Source organism: Gobius niger (assembly GCF_951799975.1).
Source record: "Gobius niger genome assembly, chromosome: 2".
Classification (NCBI taxonomy): Eukaryota; Metazoa; Chordata; class Actinopteri; order Gobiiformes; family Gobiidae; genus Gobius; species Gobius niger.
This window is the reverse complement of record NC_136853.1, coordinates 22,018,858-22,040,230: the sequence shown is the minus strand read 5'-3', so window position 1 is coordinate 22,040,230 and position 21,373 is coordinate 22,018,858. Positions and strand designations below refer to the sequence as shown.

General features: G+C 39.9%; 2 protein-coding genes across 2 annotated transcripts; one reads left to right on the top strand and one right to left on the bottom strand.

Annotated features, from left to right (window-relative positions):
* Positions 1 to 15,794: 15,794 nt before the first annotated feature.
* Positions 15,795 to 17,006, bottom strand: b3galt9 (beta-1,3-galactosyltransferase 9; the record flags this gene model as incomplete). Its single annotated transcript, XM_079552279.1, has 2 exons — positions 16,954 to 17,006; positions 15,795 to 16,877 (listed from the first exon to the last, which is right to left on the bottom strand). Exons 1-2 carry the CDS (start codon positions 16,957 to 16,959, stop codon positions 15,795 to 15,797), a joined length of 1,089 nt encoding a protein of 362 aa, XP_079408405.1. The 5' UTR covers positions 16,960 to 17,006.
* Positions 17,007 to 18,346: 1,340 nt separating this feature from the next.
* On the top strand, positions 18,347 to 20,866 carry psmd5 (proteasome 26S subunit, non-ATPase 5). Its single transcript, XM_079551776.1, has 10 exons — positions 18,347 to 18,539; positions 18,691 to 18,835; positions 19,022 to 19,135; positions 19,208 to 19,336; positions 19,406 to 19,515; positions 19,584 to 19,726; positions 19,793 to 19,984; positions 20,055 to 20,164; positions 20,234 to 20,374; positions 20,454 to 20,866. Exons 1-10 carry the CDS (start codon positions 18,367 to 18,369, stop codon positions 20,709 to 20,711), a joined length of 1,515 nt encoding a protein of 504 aa, XP_079407902.1. The 5' UTR covers positions 18,347 to 18,366; the 3' UTR covers positions 20,712 to 20,866.
* Positions 20,867 to 21,373: the final 507 nt, after the last annotated feature.

Genomic DNA, 21,373 nt, shown 5'->3' with positions numbered 1-21,373 from the left:
ATAAAATAATTCTAGATTACATTTATTTGTATTAATTACATAGTAATTGTATAATAATTGACATACTTGATCATCTGTTGTTATTCATTCACTTCATCTGTAGTCCGTCCTGTGGACATAGGAGCGAGTGACTGGGTTTGCTCTTTGACATGGTCTGTAACTTAACCTTAAATGACGCTCTGTTTGTGAGACGGTTGCATGTGTCACACACTTTTGGATTTTCTGTATTCAAGCCTGAGACCGTTGGTCTCCCAGCCTTAGGCTTGAGTGCTAATGGAAACAAGTCATTAACATCCTTCTTTACAGTCCTCGTCACACACTTTATCCCTTATGTTCAGGAGATGGGTGCCACCCGATGCTGCTATGTACTTCCAATGAGCCACAGCAGCTCGGCCCCCTTCGTCCAAATTACAAACTTAGTGCTTGCTAGCACGCTCACTGCCACCCCTTAAAGGTGCTTAATTATGGTCATTGGCACCGAGTCTGAAAGCTCCCTTTATCCCCCCCACGCTCCAGAAATAGGCCCTACTGAAACACACAAGCAGCCCAGATCAAACGCTCCCCAAAGGGAAGGGGTCATTACTGGTGCACTGGGCGGACACTGGATGGGTGCTGAGCCACGCCTTGTGCCCAAATTGCTGCTTGGGCCTAGTGAGGACACAAGACCGTTCTTTGATGCACAGCACAGTAACAGCAACTTTGGCTGTTTGGATATCAATGTTTACAGTGGCCTGTTTAGTGTACACATACAAAAACAACCAATACAGTGTTTTACACACCTAAATGAAAGAAAAGTTGGATTGGTGTTTGGCTGGGCGTTCACGTATTTAGTCGTGTATATTTATGTTATAGCTGTGACAGTGTATTTGCAACAAAAACACACACTGGCTATGAAACACTATTTTAGATTTGATCAAATTGTTGTTCTGTTTTTCTTATCCCAAATAAAAAAGAAAAAAAAGATGGCTGTAAAGGTAACCTCATGTGACCATACCAGTGAGGCGTCACCTCTGCGTAGGTGTGTGCAGGGCGCTGGCCAGAGGCAGTGGTTGCAGAACTGGACAATGCTGTCTCTCTTGGTTCCACTGCACACAAGTGGACAGTGAAAGTCAAATGTGCCATGTGTGAGTGGGCTGTCTCAGTGGTTTGTTGCCAAGGTGGTACTTATTTGTTCTGTAAGCCTGTCTCCTTCCTGTGTAAGGATTGTAAGACAGTGGTATAACATTTCTATACACGTCTCTTTTATGCCTTGCTACATCTCAACACAGCTCCTTTTGTCTACCAGACCCTTCCTACGACTCCCATCATTTCATCTGCTCTCTTGCATCTCACCCTCCCTTTCTTTTTCCCTGTCATTCCTTCACCACAAGCATTTCCAGTGCTGGTACAGCAGTGCAAACAGCAACCCCAAAACCGGTGCCACAACCATAATGGCTATGTTGAGTTCTCATAATAACACCAGAATAACCTGTTGAGGAGGCACATGATTCTGGTCATCCAGGATTGTAAGTGTCAGTCCAACGCAGACATAAATCTATATGTGAGAAATAAAAATACACTTTATTCCTTTTGTTGCAGTCATGGCTGAATGTGTTTAGTTAGAATACTTACACGGCCTGACCAAAAAACAAGTCGCCACTCGGATTTATCTGTTATGATTCAGCAACACTATGTGCCCACATGGATTGACCACCACATAGACAAGATCGTGACCCCAGTGAGAATCTTTGGGATGTGCGGGAGAACGTTCTGCACAGTGGTCACACTATCCCATCATCATTACAAGATCTTGGCGAAAATGAGTACACTGGATATATATATATATATATTTTTTTTTTTTTTTAGAAAACATAACTCCAAATATAACCAAGTATAACTCCAAATATAACTATAACAACCAAGTATAACTCCAAATATAACTATAACATAACCAACTATAACTCCCAATATGACTATAATATAACCAAGTATATAACATAACCAACTATAACTCCAAATATTAGAGCGTGTGAACTTGTGCAGTGTGTTTGTGACATGCTTATTTGCATTTACAGTTTTGCTCATTCGTTTGTTTATTCCCACTTTGGACGAAAATATTCTTTAAGCAACAATCCCAAAACCACCATCTTGGTTTTCTGTGAATTACTACAGAGTAGTCGAATGGTCCCTGTAGTAGGACTTTTACCCGACTCATTCCTGACACATTTTTTGGCAGGCGTGGAAAGCTGATTTCGAACCAACTTGGCACCATTAGAAAGGCCCGATACTCAGGGAAGTCCACACCTGTGTGAGTACATAGAAGATGTACTGTACTGCACTGTAAGCGTGTGCAACTTTATTATGTGTATGTGAATGAATTTGGCAGACTGTGTGCTGTGAAATTCCATCATTTAAGCTCCTCCTTTTCTAAAAATTAGACCTTTGGAGTGGGGCTGCACAATAAGCAAAAACGTTGACTGTCTAGAATATTTCAAATAAAATGTATTGCAAAAAATCATTTCACACAGAACACAGTGCATTCCATTACCAGTCCAAAACCAGGACCAAAAATGTAATACAATTAAGAAAATCCTCATATTTTTGATTTAACACATGTTTCTGTTTTATTTATGTTAGAAATGTGCAAAATGAAATCTTAGTCATATGGAAGACCTTAGTGATTTACCAAAATATTGTGGCTTCTTGCGATATGGATTTCGTTATTGTAAAAACGATGATTTGAGGAAATACTGTTTAGCCGCAATTTGGAAACAGCATTCTCTGTTCATGTCAATTTCCTCTTTGTTGCAGAATGAAGCCCATGTTTTTATTTTAGGCATGCCTTATCAAATCCTCCTTCAATATCCGATTTTCTAGGTATCAGCAGAAAATAGAGCCAACCCTATTCTTATTCCGGACACAAGGGTGAATTTGGATTGGGCCACTAGACTCTTATAGCCTAAGTAGAAACAGCACAGCGGGCGGAGTGAAACCTGCTCTCTTTGGCATAAAATCTCTGTCCAGATTCCAATGATGCTTCGGTAAAAGGACTTCATTATGCTCTCAGAATATGGACTAGACAAATATTTGGCTTGGTCATTATGATGCTGTATCCACTCCCTCGACGGACCTGAGTGCTACACCGACCTTACTGTTCTGAATCTCAAAGATGGCTCACCCTACCCCCAACCAGACTTCCCCTGTTTTTCCTCTAACTCCAGCCAACTGGAAAATATATTTACACCAGGCAACTTTGAACACAAATGGGTTTCTCACCTAAAGTAAAAACAAACATTCAATGACTCTGTTTTAAAACCAATTGCTGCTTTAAATTCACATTTAGTATGTTTATTAGTTTGATTGTGTAAGGGGAAGAGGCATTCAGAAAACTGGCCTGGGAATCAATCTCACAATGCTGAGAATTAACCTTAACGGGCAAAGCAATCGTACCCCCAGGCAGCACCCCCTTTTTATTTTTTTAAATAAACCACTCGATGTTATTATTTCCTTTTCCCTTCTTGATAAACTATTCAACGTTATGCTGAAATGTGATTCTTTACAGATCAGATTGCACTGATCTCCAAAACTGCTTAAAGCATAGCCCTGCTTCCAAGACAGTAACGGTGAGACCACGAAGCCAAATACTGGATGTAATGTTGAGTAAAGCTGAGTATACTAAACGTATAAGCACGGCCTCTTCTGTGTGTGACCACAGTATACACAAACGTCCTCCGCATAAGTCTACTGGTAAATACGATCGAAAAATCCAAACCATACCTCAATGGGAATCATTTTCAGCTGGGGTATTATCCCGTCCACAGCCATTGCAGGAAATTGAAGAATTCTGCCGCGGACACACAAGTCAGGGAACCATTATGATAAATATCTGTGTCATTAAAAAAAGAAAAACAATCTGTCACTAGTACAAGATATACACAAATACAACATATATATATATTTTTCAATGTATTGTTTCTTTCTTTTAGTTCAAGACCATTTACATTGTAGATTCTCACTGTAGCTGCCTTTTGCTATTGATTACTTCAGGGCATGTTTAAAATAAGCACTGAACTGGACTGAGATTTAAAGGAGCATTATGCAACTTTTTAGGTGAAAAATAAAATATGTGTGTGTGTATTTGACCCAGCGGCTGTGTGAGTGGTCAGCGTGGCACCTTTACTTTCCATCACAGCGGTCTCTACAACGCTCAAGACCCAGTTGTTTTGTAGGTTTTCTGGTGAGAGGGTCTGTCCGCAGTGAAAACCTACAAAACAATTGATCCTGGAGCGTTGTAGAGACCACTGTGATGGAAAGTGAAGGCGCCACGCGGACCACTCATACAGCCGCTTAGTCACTACAAGGTCAAATACGCACAAATGTCACCTAAAAAGTTGAATAATGCACCTTTAAATCTCGGTCCAGTCCAGTGCACATTTTAGACAGGTCCAAAAGTAACGAAGGCCAAACCACACATGGCATGTTCTGGTTGGAAATATCACCACACAGAATTCCAGTGCCCTCTAATAACGACTATATTCTGAAGCACATTTAGAGAATATTACCCTGTGTTTATTCTTATTTGGTTTCTATCAAGATCTTCCATGTCCTTTCAAATACTATAATATATTTAAGGGTAGTAAAAACTTGCATGCTTGCAGTACTATCTATAACATAAATACTTTAATATGAAATAATTGCGAGCATTTGTTTGACATTTTATATCTGTTATTGTGAAAATAACAATTACAAAGCTTCACATGCAGGTGTCAGTCAGGCGCTTACTTTTATATGAACGATGACACAGCTGATATTATATTATAGATTTACACAGAGCCGTCTACTGTCTACACACTCTTATTACCGTCACAAACTGCCCATCACTTCAATTGCACATTCATTATTATTGCTGCCTTGTAAATACTATGGCTCTAGTAATGATACAGTGCCTTGGGTTCTTCTCACTGTGTGTTTAGGTATGACATCCTGCATGCTGCTGCTAAGCCGAGGTAGCAGCAGGAGGATTAGGAGAATGTAATGTTTACATCACACTGGGCTGTATGTTTATTCTCTACTGGATAAACAAGCACCTGATGCTTTAATCACCCCTTCTTTCAGCCAGTTGCCAATCCAAGATCAGTCCGTTGTTTTAGCTGCTCAAATATGTTTATGATTGAAACATGGGCATGAGGTCCTCTCGACGTTTGCATTAACTCAGTACTTTTGAGATTAAGGGTTTTAGAGGTGCAACAGTTAATGTATAGAAACTATGTACACACAAACAATTCACCCAAGTCACCACTTACTCAATGAGTCCCATTTTCAAATCATTTTAGATCTATTTTGACCCACAGCATTGTCTCTATACAATTGTAATAAAACTATGTGCAGTGTGTGTCGTATTATCAAATATTTTACAAATAAAGAGAATAACAAAAGAACATAATCACAACTGACCAGGCTCGTGAGTTTCAGTATAATACTCAAGCACATTAACAGTATTGTACATGCACATGGTATCAGATACTAACTGTCTGTCTCTCTATAGACAGTGTATTTTGTAATGTGTAGGGGACTGCATGACACAACCTTAAAGTGGCCACAATAATAACTTATGGCATGTTCTGCTCGGTAATGCTTTGGTGTTGGACCACGATGAGGCTTTACACTGAGCAGCTCTAATCTGTAGCTCAGGTTCATGTGACCGACTGGCGCAGCACTGACTACCTGCTTTCATTACACTTTGTGCTTGTGCATGTGCTCTCACTCTGAGATTGTGTTATTTCTGTGGGAGGAAGGGAATTGCCATTAAGCCAAGGTATTCCAGTGCAATTTCCAGTGGCAGGCCACTAGCACAGGCTGTGAAACTCTTTGAGTAAATACCCTCTTCTGGTCATGGGCCCCTTCAGGGGTCAGTGCTCTGTTACATCACAGAAGTTAGATTCACTGACTTTGTGGATGCTTGGTCAGAGAGAAGAGAGGTGCAGTCCAGAATGGGATCTCAGTCACCTTGTACCTTGAGCAGACCAACAGTGACCAACAGGCAGCACTGATGACCTCCATACATGGCAGCGCCTTGTGTCTGAGTTCATTTCCAACATCAACTTTTCCTTACATCTCTCATTTACTCTCTTTATCATTTTCCTTGGTCCTTTCTTTAATCATGGACACACTCGCCTCTCATTCACACGTCTCTTTCTGCTCTTCCCTTTCTTCCATGCCGTCGTACATGTAGGTAAATGAGAGGTCGGAGAGACAGCTCAGACAGTGTTAAACACACATATTACGTGAGGATTTTTTTTTTGTGGGGAAAAAAGCAAATCTCTGACCATATTTGCTCAGACTGTGGCCTCGGGTTAAACTGTAGAAAAAATTTACTCTCTGAATTATATTATGAACATACATTTGCACAATTGATGAAATGCCTGAAAAGTGAAAGGGAAACAAAGCTACCTCTAGTGGCTGCATGAGGACAATACACCTGTAATGTAGATCCTGAGTGCTTTTACAGAAAGCGCCTTTTCTGTGTTGTTTGAATGTTCCTTTTGAAATACAGTACTTTTCAAAAACACTTACTCATGAAGAGCTTCTTACAAGAACACACATCTCAGGGCAGAACAAGTAGCTAACTACAGACTACTATATTCTTCTCTGTACGTATACAATAATTAACGTTATATATGTTTTCCCCAGGGCACTTTTTAGTGCTGTGCAGCTGTGTATTTGTGGTGCCAGCAGCAGGCGAGGGCCACTGTCATTTCCCAACCAGAACTCGCTCATACGTAGATCAGTCTCACAACCACCACACTTGTCCCAGTAAACCAAACCTTAATGACAGGCCTCTCTAAAGATGGAGTCTGTAAAAGGCTTTAGACCACTTCTACTCATTCTACTATGTCTGCTTTTCTTTTCTATATTCATGGGCATTTAACTTTATAATCATTATTTAACTTTAATTAAAAACATTAATAACAGCAACTGGGAAAATATTTATGCTTGCTGAAAATACAAGATAGTTTTAGTGTTTATAAAATTAGATGTGCCCCTTCCTTCCCTCATGCCAGCAGCTCTAAAGCTGAGATTCCCAGTGGGGCCTAGTTTTTTCAAAATCTATTTTGAATGAAGCCTTTCTACAAAACTCATTAATATCATACTGCAGTCACACCTACATTCGCTTGCTGAACTTCCTGCAGAAATCCAAACAGGTCAGATAGAAACAGATGGACTTTTGAGAATTGGCCATGTTTGCGTCGCAGTGGAACAGCAGAGCTGTGTAGAGCCAGGCCTGTGCCCTGTGAAGGCCACTCACTACAGCATCACTGAGGCCGTTTCACTGAAAACATCCATCAAAGACTTCATTTAACTAGAGATGAAAGGTGAGCATTTTAACTCCTTCCTTGTCCCGGGCCCGGCCTGTTGACCCTCCCATTTGTTTATGTTGAGCGGTACAAACAACCAAAGCGCCTCCTGTGCACGGGGTCGCACTTCTCACATGATTAGTGACCGTATGAAGTCCACAGAGTTTATGGCCCATAAAACAAATGCTGCCATCTTGGAATAAGTCCCTGCAGAGACACAGTATTAGCTCACAGCACACGTATACTGCCATTTCAAGACACAAATAATAATGTGACATGAAAACCAAAAAGCATTCCTTTATCCCATCACTTCGAGCATTTAATTATAAAATACACATTTTATTTTTGGCCAAAATGGAGAGAACTATAATGTGACTGTCAGAGGGGGCTGACATGACACTAAAATTACAGCTTAAGTACATAATGTACATCCTTCACTTCATGAAATCACCCACTGTATACTTTGAAAGGGTGGAGTTCTTTTTGCTATATTCAGGGATCCACAGGGTTTGGCAGGAATGCATGGCTGAGTTTGCTCTGCTCACACTTGCATGACATTAACTTCAAACATAGATCATCCCTGCACTTCCAGTAATTTTTCACATCTTAAACACAAAAGAGGAAGCAGGAAAGATCTGTTCCTATAAACATTGTTAAAAGTCCATAAAAGCGCAATACAATGGCAGCTCCCGTGTTTTGTGTGCATTTATTTCTGTGGCAAAGCAGCTTAGTGCGGTGCGCTTCTGTGCAGTCTGGGCTGTTGAAAGTCCTCCCTGTAACAAACCTTTATTCAGGTCAGATTAAGATCTCATTCTGGGGCAGGACAATGAGGGCACTGATCTGGGGCCAGAAGAAATGGAGATCAAGACCTGCTCTCCTTTTTAAACAAGCAAAGGAGAAACATTATTATACTCAGTAAAATTCACAGACATTTAGGGGAAAAGTTAGAAGTTAAAGCTTATGACTTGGTCTTGAGTTAAAAACAGGAATGCACAGTATTCAAAATGTTCTCACGGACTGTTGTTTTGTACTTTATTGTACAATTTGTGTATTTCTCAGTGCAGTATAAAAAATATTGCCTGTCATCTCAATAGCAGCAGGACTACAAGACAGTCCAATTGTTTTAAAGTTAAAACTCATGCTTGGCAGTGAGTAAAAGGGGCTCAGCACAGGTTTACTCAGCCCTATGAATAAATAAGTCTATAAAAAATATATTTTTCTGCCAAAGTGACGCCACAAAAGTAACTCTTTGGCTACTGTACTTTGTTAATGCATAGAAAGCACACTCTGGAGGAATTTTAGAGACTGATTTATTGATCTGTGCATTTGTGCGAGGGCAGTCATTTCTACAGACCTCTGAGCAGAATCTTTATTCTACGTAAAGAGAGTAAGTCGACCCTCTCCTCCCGGTGCCGCTGTTAGCAGAAACATTTGGTTGTTGAAAATGTCTTCTGTCTCTGTTGTCCTACTTCCAGGTGCTGGTCCTGAGATGTGTTGAAACAATGCGAGGAAAAAACAATGAAATGTTATTAAATATAAGTGCATTCCGCAAGTCTTCACACCCCTTCACTTTTTCTACATTTGTGTTTCAGCCTTATTCCAAAAAAATAATAATAATAATAATAACTAGAAATGCAATGGCTGCGCCATTGCGATTGACTGCGGAATAGCGGGAAGCGAATGCAGAAATTGCATAAACTGTTCAAATTGCATAAATTGCCTAATTTGCATAAAGTGGTAAAATGCATGAATGGGTTAATTTGCATAAATTATGTAAATTGCATAAACTCTTTAAAATGCATAAATCCTAAATGGCATAAACTCTTAAGTTGCATAAACTCTTTAAAATGCATTAACTGGTTAAATCCCATAAAGTGGTTACTTTGCATAAATTGTTAATGTTGCATAAACCTTTATATTCTATAAACTGGTCAAACTGTTGAAATGGCCTCAGTGCTTGATTGGCAGAAGCTGCACAAATGGCTGAAAGGCCTGGAGTCGCCCCATTGGCTGGATTCGCACACACACACCAATGCAAAAATTTCAAACTCTCGTATAAAAAAACTGGAAAACTGCAGAAGGACCATTTTTTCTCAAAACCCACAAGTTGCAGAAGCTGAACATGCACAAAGTGCAGAAATTGCATAAAATGCAGAAAAAAGTGCAGAAAAGCATGGATTTGCGGCAGCCCCATTATAAGTCAATGGGAAAAATCTCCGACATTTTGGCCGATTGCGGAAAAACCGTAAGTTGCAGAAGTCCCAAAAGTAATAGCACCCTTCTCCTCAACATGCGGAACGTTTTGATGCATAACTTGCATAAATTGCACCAAGCATGAAGGTGCTGAAAGCTCTAGAAAATCGGGAAAAAGATGGAAGAGGAATAATAATAAAGAACATGAAAACCAATAATTGACTGCGGAAGAATTCCGCAGTCAATCAATAAAAAATGTCATCAATCTACAAACAATACCCCATAATGACAAGTGAAAAAAAGTTTCTTTTTAGAATTTCTTGCTAATGTATTAAAATAAAAACTGAAATATTGCACATATAAGTATTCTGTTTGCTAAAACACTCAAATTTGAAAAAATACCCCAAATGCAGGTGCGACAAGTTTTAGCATCAAACCCAGGAAAACTTGAAGATGTAATCACTGCCAAAGGCGCCTCAATAAAGTACTGAGGAAACAGTGTGAATACTTACATGTACTACATGTGATATTTGGAGTATGGGTTATTGTTTGCAGTTTGATGAGGGGAAAATATAATTGTATCCATTTTGGAATAAGGTGGTAACATAACAAAATGTGAAAAAGGGGCGTGAATGCTTTCCAAGCGCATTGTACCTAAAAACTAAATAGTAACACATAATAAAATATAGATATAAAAATCAATCAATCAATAATATATGTATAGCCCAAGATCACAACAGGAGAAAACATTAGAACAATGAAACAAAAACATATTTGCACTTATTTACCTACAGTTGTTGTCTCTTGTTTTCTCTTGTCTTCTTCCTTTAACACACAAATAGCTTTGTGATCGCTTGTTAGCATTTTTTTCATTCAAAATGTCAATTAAAATGCAACTCGGCATATTTTCTGAACCCTCAGACTTTCCCTGAAATTATAATAATTTTTTCATCATAGTGTAAGAAATTCCTGTTATTTCAACGTTAATCACGCGTAATCTTGAAATTTGTTGCGGGTTTATCAGTGTGGATCTTTGGGAGTGTTTAGAATGAAAGTTGTGGGGGGATAGTGGGTGACCATAGGGAACTCTAACATAACAAAAATGATAATTTGGGGGTTGGAAACTCATGAACAACATGATAATTGTAATTATGATCAGGGCAAAAGCTGGTCTAGGTTTTGAATGGAAAAAAAAGGCATTCATTATCCCATATAGTGTGCAGGCAGATTCAATGAAAAGTAGCGATGTATTCCATTGATCATAAAAAGCTTCAAAACTGCACAAGTTGACCTCAATGCGCTTATTTGGACACAGATGGTTTGAAGGATGTGCTGAAAAGAGGAAATTCCTGTTTTACACTTTCTAATCTAGGTTTTAAAAATATGATTTCAATAGGCATTTTGTGCTGAAAGAAATGAAAGGAATTAAAGGGTTGAAAATGTTTTAGAGCTTTATAAAGTTCATGCACACTTTTTACTGCTCAGGGGCCCCATGTAACTTTATTATAGGGGTGATAAAGGGTTACAAAGTACATTTACCTTTGCAGTGGACTGAAGCTTGTACGTGATTTCCCCCCCGCTACACAGAAACAAAACAAACTTAACTTGAATACAACTTTTCATTCCCATGTTTCTTACTTACATTAACTCCACAGACAGACGCACAGTCGGACGATGAGTCTGTGATTTTATCTGTACGGGAATGGCGCAGTGGTTAAGGCAATTCGCAGCAGGCTAAGCTTTCATGTTGTGCTGAGAAAAACTGCAAATAAAGACCTTCACGAGGCATTGGCTGACACAAGTGCGGCGGATCCGGTGATTCAGATCGTGCTGGCGCTCCAGTGTAGAGGGTTTTTCCTGAGATGACGCAGATTGTGTGATGTCAGGAAAATACAAACAGGAGGGAGGCACCACATCTGGAGAATGCAGTGAATCCTGGAAGTCGCACATCTCAAAAGTGTAGGCATTTTGCTGCTGTTGATGGTTTAGCTGCAGGTTCAGAGATGGTGGACCTGCTTCAACGTAAATGTTTGGCGGTAGGATATGTGGCTGGGGCCTGTCTGAGTCCATAACTGTTAAAGCATGAAAAATGTTCAAGCTTATTAATGAAAAGAAGTTGTAGCAATGATAAACCAACTACTTTTTATGTTGCGTAATAGATAGATTTAAAACCCATCACCTGAAACATCAAAAAGGAAGTGCATAAATCTTAAATTGTTAGTTGAAAGTGCACTATGCAACTTTTTATACATAAAAAAGTTGATATTGATACTTATTTGACCTTTCAGTGACCCTGACGCTTCATGATCAATTATTTTAGTTGATTTAGGTGATTGGACTGTATCCATGGTTTCATATTATGTATTCCCTTTTGAAAACCTACCAGAAATCCGAGAAGAAAAAAAACATTAAATAAATTGATCCTGTAGCATCAAAGGTTGCATAGTGCACCTTTAAGGCTAGTTGTGGCCCAAACTTTCCTGCTCTAGTTTTACTCACTGTAGCTCTGAGAGCAACTAGCCTGCTAGCTAGTTCACTATGGATTGGAAAGTGCTAAATAGATATACATTTTGTATCTAGATACACAGCACAGAAAGGTCATAAAGGTCTGTCACAAGATACAGAAGGAACAAACCCATTTCATTCTACTACAAGAAAGAAAAATAGAAAGATAGCCTTTAGCTAATCACACACACTCACCTGCGATCAGGGCTGCTTGTTGTTGTTTATTTTGTTTAAACATACACAGCAGAAGGTTCCAGAATCACGCCATGATATAGATACAGACGGCATCTCTGGAATCGGCCATATATGGTCATTTTTGAAAACAGTTAAGGGGGAAAACAATTTTGAAAAAATGAAAACTTTCTCTAATTATTTAAAAACTACTGTAACAAATGCTGAATTATGAATATAGTTTTCTACTAAATAATGATACAAAGACATGGGGAGGAGCAAAGTGGTTCAACAGCCCATAAATACATGAATAATGGAGAATGCTAACTTGATGCTACATGTTAGCATCGGGCTAATGCTAACGGTTAGCTAGCGCTTGCTACAACTGCCGTTTTTTCACTTCTACTGCACAATCTGCTGTGAGAAAATATCCATATGTGTCCGATTTATACTTGACTTTATTTATGTGTGGTAAGTTCACATTCCCCCCCCCCCCCCCCCCTAACCCTTTTAAAAATCCAGCCCCGGACTTCAGAAAAAAGAAAACAGGCCACAGTGATCAGTTTCAGTCTGTGTAACTGTGGTATAAGCGGATTAAACAACGAGGAGCAGCATTATACAGTTTTAATGCACGACACACCTACACCCCACTGAAACAAAGCGCATTTTCTCAAGTTCGGCTTTACCTAAATCTAAAAGCATCTTGATGCCAGAGTGACGCCTCATTTGAAAGCTAAGATCTGCATTATAATTTTTTGTCACCGTGTTTTTATCACATTTTTTAAGCGTTTTTGTCATTTTTTGTCTCTTTTCGTCTTTTTTAATTATTATTTTTTTGGAGTTGTTTTTTTTTGTCCTGTTTTTGTTTGTTTCAATGCATTTTGTCACTTTTTTGTGGCTTTTATGTCGCTTTTTCACCACCCTTTAGTCACGTCTTTGTCGCTATTTTTTATTGTGTTATTGTTACTTTTCCGGCCGCTGTTTTGCCACTTTATTGTTGCGTTTTCATCCTTGTTTTTGAATCCATTTCCTTTTTTTCAAGAAGCTTTTAGATCTGGGTAAAGCTGAACTGGTGAACATGTGCTCGGTTCAGGTGGGGGTTAAGAGGTTAAAGTGTTAGCAGATGTCTAGATCATCTGGAGGAGGTCCAGGGTATGAAAGACACAACATAACCACAAAGGACTTGATCCGTATATGCAGAACAAGACCATAATGACAAGTGCTCTCACTCCTATATTACAGGCTGCGTCTCTCCACCCAAAACAGGCCATGAGAAGAAGATGCTAAATCACTCGATGGTTCAGAAGTCTGTGGGTCTACTGTAAAACTACGTGACAGTATAAAGAAAAAGATACATAGTCAAAGATGGATCAATATGAGGAAAGAAAGGGATCATTCTCTCTTTCTTTTTTCCTTCTATCATCCAGGAAGCTTCAACACGTATGATGCATTTTGATACTTTTATTATCAATATCCTGTTCTAATTTTTTATTACTATACTATTGCGATTTTTATTATTCATTGTACGTAAGATGCCCCCATTTACTAATACTTATATGCACATTAAACTCATTATTGGAAACAACATTAGATTGGTTGTGGAACCCACCTGAAAGAAATACAGTAAACCGGGATTAATCTCTAATTACATCTTCAAAAGTAAAATTCACGTAATGCTTCTTTTCTTTTTTTTTAAGGAACAGGCCACCATTTTTCCATACTGAGATATGTTCTTACCTGAGCTTAGATGAGTTGATACGTACCTGTCTGGTGTTTGTGCCCGTGGAAGAGCTTCTAACTTCATCCCCGTTTGGAGCTACAGGAGTATACTGGGAGAGGCCAAATGCTAACAACATCTATGGTTGTTTTGCGTCACTGAGGGCAAAACAACCAGACAGGTACACATCAACTCGTCTAAGCTCAGCTAAGAACATATCTCAGTATGTAAAAACAGTGGCCTGTTCCATTAAGTTTATCCTATCAACTGTTTCTTTTTCTTTTTTGGTTCATTCTATAAACATCTGTAATCAATGTAATCTAGGCCGTATAATTTCTTATGTTACGTAAATGTATAGTGTATTGAATAAGGGGTAGGCACATATAAGCTTTATTGCATCAGCCTACTCCATTTTGAGCATCCACAAATGTAATCTTAGAAATGAATTTTGAAAGTGTAAATTGCTCGAATAAAAACAAACTAGACTAAGCTCTGGCTTACCTTTAAAAAGCAGCACCACCACAACAAGGCTAAAACTGAACTAAATAAGACAGTTTGAGAACCCTGTGCTGTGGTTCCCAAAGTGAGGGTTGGGACCATTAACAGTATATTTGGGACCCCCGAAGGGTCGCGGGACACTGAGGTGGGCGTTGCCAGATGATTTTAATTGAAAACAGATTAATAAGATAAATTAGATACAAAAAAGTATTAAATATGAATACACCAGATGTCTTCAAAAATAAGGTTTAATACACAAATCAGGTTAATGCTGCGTCAAAATGGAAAACTGTGAAGATCCAACAGAAATATGACAGTTGGCATAGAATCAAATGGAGGTAACAGACAATTATGTCTTTCATCAGTCAAGTCGCTGACTCCTGCTGACCTATGACTCAGCCAATCAGAGCCACTGCTCCACTCAGTGCAAACAGCCTAAATAAAACATTGCTGGTCGTAGCAGCCGCTCTGCAGTGATGCGTCTCTGAGGGGAGGCATTCATTAGTGTTGCACACCACCCACACGGTTTACCGACCCCACACTAACACAGTCTCTGCAGCATCAGTGTGGGGGGTGGGGCATCTGGTTTGGGGGTGCAGCTGCCTAAAGTTCTTCCTGTGGAAAACCCTTCAGACCTCAAGTTGTCAGTGGTACTCTTGAGAATGTGTCCTCATTTTTAGCTCCAACTTTTTATAAGGTCAAATTATAGGCTCATTGTTCACAAATAAGTGATTGCAGATTTAATAGCAGGACTCAGATGCTGCTCTAACTCACTTTCCATAAGATTCCAGTGCTGCTTGAGTTGTTTGAACCTGTTAGTGTTAAAATGTCATATCCTGTGTGAAACAAATAATATGTGATAACTGCAGTAAATCTCTTTTTATTGTCCTTCTGCTAGGCCATACTTTGGACACTAGATGGCCTCCTAAATCTTGAACTGAATGTGTCTCTGTAGTTCAATACAGGAGTGGGCAACAAATCTAATTTTAATTTAAAAAAGCAATCTGAACGAGCATCAATTATTGTCTTAGGGTTTGCCATTTCTACAATCCATTCTGTGGCAGTGGCAACATCTGGTCTGGAGTTTGGGGGAGCAACGTGGACTCTGCTGTTGTTGGTGTAAAATGATTCTGGAATGGAAAGCATTATTTTTCTGTTTAAGCAGGTTCATTTTGTCCACCGTGAATATGTCTGTAAACCATATAGGTAAAGGCCATATGTTATATGTTAAGGCCCTAGTCAATATTGAATGATTGACAAACAACACACAATAACATTTAAAGATATAACTTACACATACAGAGATATTACTTCACAATAATTTACAGGAGAATAGTTCTTTCAGTTTCTTACACTTAAAGATAAAAGTATTAAGCTCATTCCCAAGAGTTGGACAGTTTATGCAAGTATGTTAGAGCTTTGCAAATGACCAGGCCTGAGTAAGTTTTAAATAGGGAACAATATTTGCCTTTTCGTTTCATGTCTTTCCAGACTGTCTGAAGTTCTTTGCTGTCCATTCCTGCAGAGCTGAACAGGTAGCGATAACAGCAGGCATTGTACTGGATGTGCTTTTCTCCAGAGAAGCGAGAACTGTGTGTTGGGGCCACTCCAGCCTTCTGCGCACAGAGACCCATGAAGACGTCAGCAGGCACAGCAGCGTGGACTCCAGCCGAGGCGATATACACCTTACGCACCACGTCCTGAGACAGCACGTATGCAGTCTGGTCACAGTATTCTGGTAGGAACTTGTTGGGATATAAAGCTGGGGGTAAGTATGCAGGACTGTTAGGGTCTCGATCTGGTGAATCTTTCTGAATCACTCTGCCGAGATAGAGGTCCTCTGGATGTCTATGAAGCCCAAGTAAGTAGTTCACAATGGCCAGAAGGTTGACGTATACTCTATCTTGGGTCAGCAAAACAAAGCGAGCAACAGGACAGAAAGCAATGATCCAACGCAGAGCTTGCACAGTTAAGTCAATAGGTCCCCGATGTAATGCATCGGACATGGCATGTCCCTGAATTATGTCACCATACAACTTTGACTCTTTAATGAGGCTCTCTTGTGTAAGAGAGGTTTGAGTTGATCCCAAAAAGAACAGGACTTTAGCTGGAACACCTTGGACTTGCGTTTGGTTTGCCCATGTCTTTCTGACTGCATCTCTCTGAGCGACATTAGACACAGAGCTGAAGACCAGCACAAGCAGGAACAGATCACTGTTTTCGCATGATTCAGGGTTTGTCACAGAGTAGGCCTCTGAGACATTCTCTCTGGAGTTGGTCAGATCAAGTTTTCTCGCCTTTTCTCTCACTACCCCAACTGTGCCGTCAGTGTAGATCCCAGGAGTAGGTTGCAGGAGGTACTCCTCAACAAAGTCTGCCCCAAACAGAAGAGCGTGGAAGAGGAGAACATTGAACAGAAGGAAACACCACTGGTGGGTGCGCAGCCTGCACAAAGTAAACTGAAAGGAATAAAATAACAAAAAGTCAAACATTATCAGAGTGAACATTTCAAACAAAACAGAGAATCAACTGTACCTGCATGGCAAGTGCGGTTTTGTATTTTTCTGAATCAGGTAAGAGATGGCACCTTGATGTTCAACAACAGCACTAACAGAGCAAGTGTCCACTTTCAAGAAACTCTAGTAGCATGTAACCTAAAACCCAGGTCACATGGAGACAGGAGTGCACTACATCATTAATGAATCACAAATTCAAACCTTTATGTCTTGACAGAAGATAAGATATTACTAGCACACTGTTTTTTTCTTAAACATCTGAAGATTATGCAAACATGAGATGGTTGACACTGCAGTCGAGGTTAACATCTTGCCCCATATGTTTTACAATGGTCTCACAGACCTATGCCGTCTGGACATTGATACTATGAACTAACAAAGGTAAGAAAGATCTGGTTAGAAGTAAAGCCTTGCATTATATCCAACCTCTATACATCCAAAACCTGTCATGTCACAAACACCTCATGAATCCCACTATAATTGTACATCGCCTTTGCTCTGCCGATCCCGTCAGATCTCAGAAGCTAAGCAGGGATGGGCCTGGTTGGTACTTGTATGGGAGACCGTTTAGTAACACCAGGAAGCCTGGAGTGAATGTAGTGAGTGAGTGGTTGGTGGTGGTCAGAGAGGCCAATGGCACAGACTGGTTGCCTCACTTCTGTCCATCTACCCCAGGGCAGCGGTGGCTACAATTGTAGTTGACCACCACCGAGTATGGAGTGAATGAATAATGTAATGTAGAGCGTCTTTGAGTGTGTGGGAAAGTGCTATATAAAACCAATTCATTATTATATTTAAATGTGTAGGCTATTCAGTCTCTTTCACTGCAAATTTGATATTTTTTATTTATATTCGCTTTCGTATTAAAGGTAGTCCTTGTTTATGACGCTTTATTTTATCATTGTTGCTTGTTTGCACATTTGCCTCATTCCCCCCCTCATTTTCCTTTGCCTTTTTAACTATCTGCACCTCACTGTGCGTTTTAAGAGCAGCTCTAATGAGGGATTTTCTCCAAAGCTTGTATCTTATTTTATCTTCGTGCTCAGATTTAAAAAGGCAACCAGGCCTTTTGAATTTTTATGCTGCCACTGGTGTTCACAATGCATGACTGGATAGCACAACAAAAGGTGGCTTGCCAAGAAAAGAAAAGAAAAAAAAGAAGCTGGAGCTTAAATGAATTGTCTTATTCTTAGATAGGCCTATGCTTACAGTATGAAATGTTAGCAATGCACAGACAGAATCATGTTTAATGTCATGAAAGCCTTTGACAATGTTGCAGAGGACAAAGTAACAAAGTAACCAAACAATTAAGCCACTTGCCTCAAAAATCGACCTGCAGGCCTGATTCTGTCCGCACGATGGCGACAAAGCAACGCGGTGACTGTAGTGACTAAGCGAACGAAGAAGTCACATTTGACAACAGGCGGAAAACATGGCCGCGTCCATCGAGAGTTTACTCACTGAAATCGCTTCTGTTCAGGATCCTATTGAAGAACTGCAGAGTTTAAAAACAGCCCTGTTGTCCATCCCCATCAGTGCTCTGAGAGATGCAGTGAGCGGGCAGCGCCTGGACGTCATCTTTTCTCTGTTAAACTCAAACTCAAGGTGCGCTCCTATTGTTGTGCATGATGGTGACATTATCTGCTGAGTCAGTCTGGCTTTATGAACACATTTCTCTCGAATTACTTTACTGTAAAAAGTAACAGAGCGTAAGCTTCTTGAACAACTTTTTATTTTTGTTTTTTATATATGACAGGGAACAGGTTGAGCTATGTGTGGACATCCTTGAACGAATACTAATGGCCCTAAGTCCAGTTCATCTGGCCCACAACTACAGAGCTGAGCTTCAAGGTGGCCTCACGCACAACAATGACGCTGTCAAAATACTGGCCTTGACACAGGTAAAGATCATGTATTCATAATGGTTAGTGAGAAAAGCCTGTTGCCAGTTGAAAGTAGCCTGGCCGGCCACTCCTCAGTCCTGCTTTCTGTCTCTGTTCAAAAGCAGGTCTTTCTAAACAATATGAAAAACGTGCAGTCAGACCGGCCAGGCTAAGGTGAAAAGGACACTACCTTTCCTCTTTCAGATCGGGAGGATGGTGGAGAACCCAGAGGCTGTCACTGAAATCCTGAACAACAGTGACCTCCTCTGTGCTATCATTCAGTCGATTGGAGCAGAGAAAATGTCTGTGGCAAAACAGGTAACATAGACTTCTGCTTATGTGAATAAAATTCCAGTGAAAGTTTATTATTGTTTTTTTTTTCTCTCTTAGGCTATTCAGTCCCTGTCTAAACTTTCTCAGTCTAAACCTGGTTTGGATAAACTATTCCAAAGTGATCTGTTAAAAACTCTCAAGGAGGTGATGGCCATAGATGATTTAATACGTTACAGAGTATATGAGGTATGTGTTCATCAATGTTATCTTTGTTGGAAATTATGTGTCTCAGATCAATCATGTTTTTCCACACAGCTGGTTGTGGAAGTGTCCTCTTTCTCTCCCATTTCCTTTGGATATTGTGTAAACAGCGGCCTCGTCTTACAGCTGTTGGATGAACTGACAGGAGATGATGTATTAATAAGGTATCACACGGCCTCATTATTGTATGTCTATCTAATACAACAGCATTGATCTAACTTTACTGATCTAGAGTGACTGCTGCTGAAATGGTGACAAATCTGGCACATAGTCAACATGGCCGTCAGTTTTTGGCCCGTCAAGGCATAATGGACAAGATGTCCAACATGATCAAAGGAGCTGATACTGACCCCTTCTCCTCCTTTTACCTTCCTGGTATGCACTTTTCCTGCTTTCATTGAAGACATGGAACACTCAATAATCCTGGATTTATTTCCATAGGTTTGGTTAAATTCTTTGGCAATGTGGCCATTATGGACAGCCCTCAGCAGGTTTGTGAAACCTACCCAGCTTTTCAGAACAAGGTGTTTGAGATGGTCCTTGATCCAGACCCAGCTATGATTGGTGTGGGTTTGGATACTTTGGGTTTACTTGGAACTTCGGTTGAAGGCAAACAAGTCCTTCAGAAAACAGGTATTATTCTAAAACTCATCACTTTTTAACACATTTCCCCCCATGTGAACCCCTTTGAAATGATCTACAGGAGAAAAAATCAAAGCTGTACTTGTCAGAATGAGCCAGCTTTCCGGCGCAGGGGCAACCGAGCTCCGAGTTCGCAGCCTAGAGGCCATATCACAACTGCTCGCATTAGAGGTATTGTGTTAACAATATGACATAGTTGTAGTGTATGTGGTGATGTGTGTTTCCTTTGTTTTGTTGCAGCCAGAGCAGCAGACAGAAGACCTTCTGGCTCTGACGGAGTCTTGGTTCAAACTTTTGTCAAAGGAGCCAATGGACATGATTCATAAAATCAGCACACAGCCTTTTCCTGAGCTGCACTGCGGTGCTCTTTGCATTTTCACTGTAAGTCTTTTTACCTGTATGTGTGTTATTCCCTGTCGAACAACATATCTGCTCTAATCACACTTCATTTGTTGTACAGACCATTGCTTCTCAGCCGTGGGGTCAGAAGTTAATGATGAGCACTCCTGGTTTCATGGAGTTTGTTTTGGATCGTTCAACAAGTCAGACCAAGGATGCTAAAGATGCAAAGTTTGAACTGGTAGGGGCACTTCTCAATTCATCATCAGCGACAGAAATCTTAGGCAGCCAGAACTGTCTGCGTTTGAAAACGTACTTGAGAGAAGGACCGTACTACGTCACCGCAGTGGCAGCAGTTGGCACAGAAGGCGCTAATTGACTTGGAAATATTTCAATCTTTGTTGTCATTTGCAACAGACGCTTCAGTTCCTGTTTTCTCTCTACATTCTTTATTTCTCTATTGTGCATTTTGGCTTGTGCCGTGGAATATTACAATTACATGTTCTCATTCTTCAAATTCACTCTTACAATAAAATGGATCTGAAACTAAAACATTTGCCTCAGGTTGGAATTTATTTTATTTTGTTGCCGTGCCAACCATGTTATGGTAAAATGAGTCAAACTACCTTCTTCTGTCAGCAGCTTAAAAATGCAAATAAAATTAACTTTGTTCATTGAAATTGCTGCTTCACTGAAATAAAGTGATAATTATGCAACAGATGAACTTGAAACTGATGTCATCCTTCTAAATAAGTCATATTTTCCAAAGCATTAAAACCTGTCATATGCACTTTAACACTTCTGTATTTCGTCACTATACAGTATATTTCACAAAAGTCATAATGAAGCTCTTAAAGTGATAGTCTGGAAGTCTAAATGTTTTACAAATGTGATCAAATGTGCAAAATCAACCACCTGATCTTGCATTTTGTTGTAATGTAAGTAATAACGTAAGTGTACTTATTATTTTCTCCAAAGCCCCTCCTCTCTGGATCTCTGCATCTAATCAGAGTCTATTATCCTCCCACGTTGACTGCTTTC

Bases quoted from the DNA above. Each gene is read 5' to 3' on its own strand.
- psmd5 (XM_079551776.1), top strand. From the start codon at position 18,367: ATGGCCGCGTCCATCGAGAGTTTACTCACTGAAATCGCTTCTGTTCAG. The intron at 19,727-19,792 runs GTATGCACTTTT...TTATTTCCATAG, and splicing joins CTCCTCCTTTTACCTTCCTG to GTTTGGTTAAATTCTTTGGC. The intron at 20,165-20,233 runs GTATTGTGTTAA...GTTTTGTTGCAG, and splicing joins CACAACTGCTCGCATTAGAG to CCAGAGCAGCAGACAGAAGA.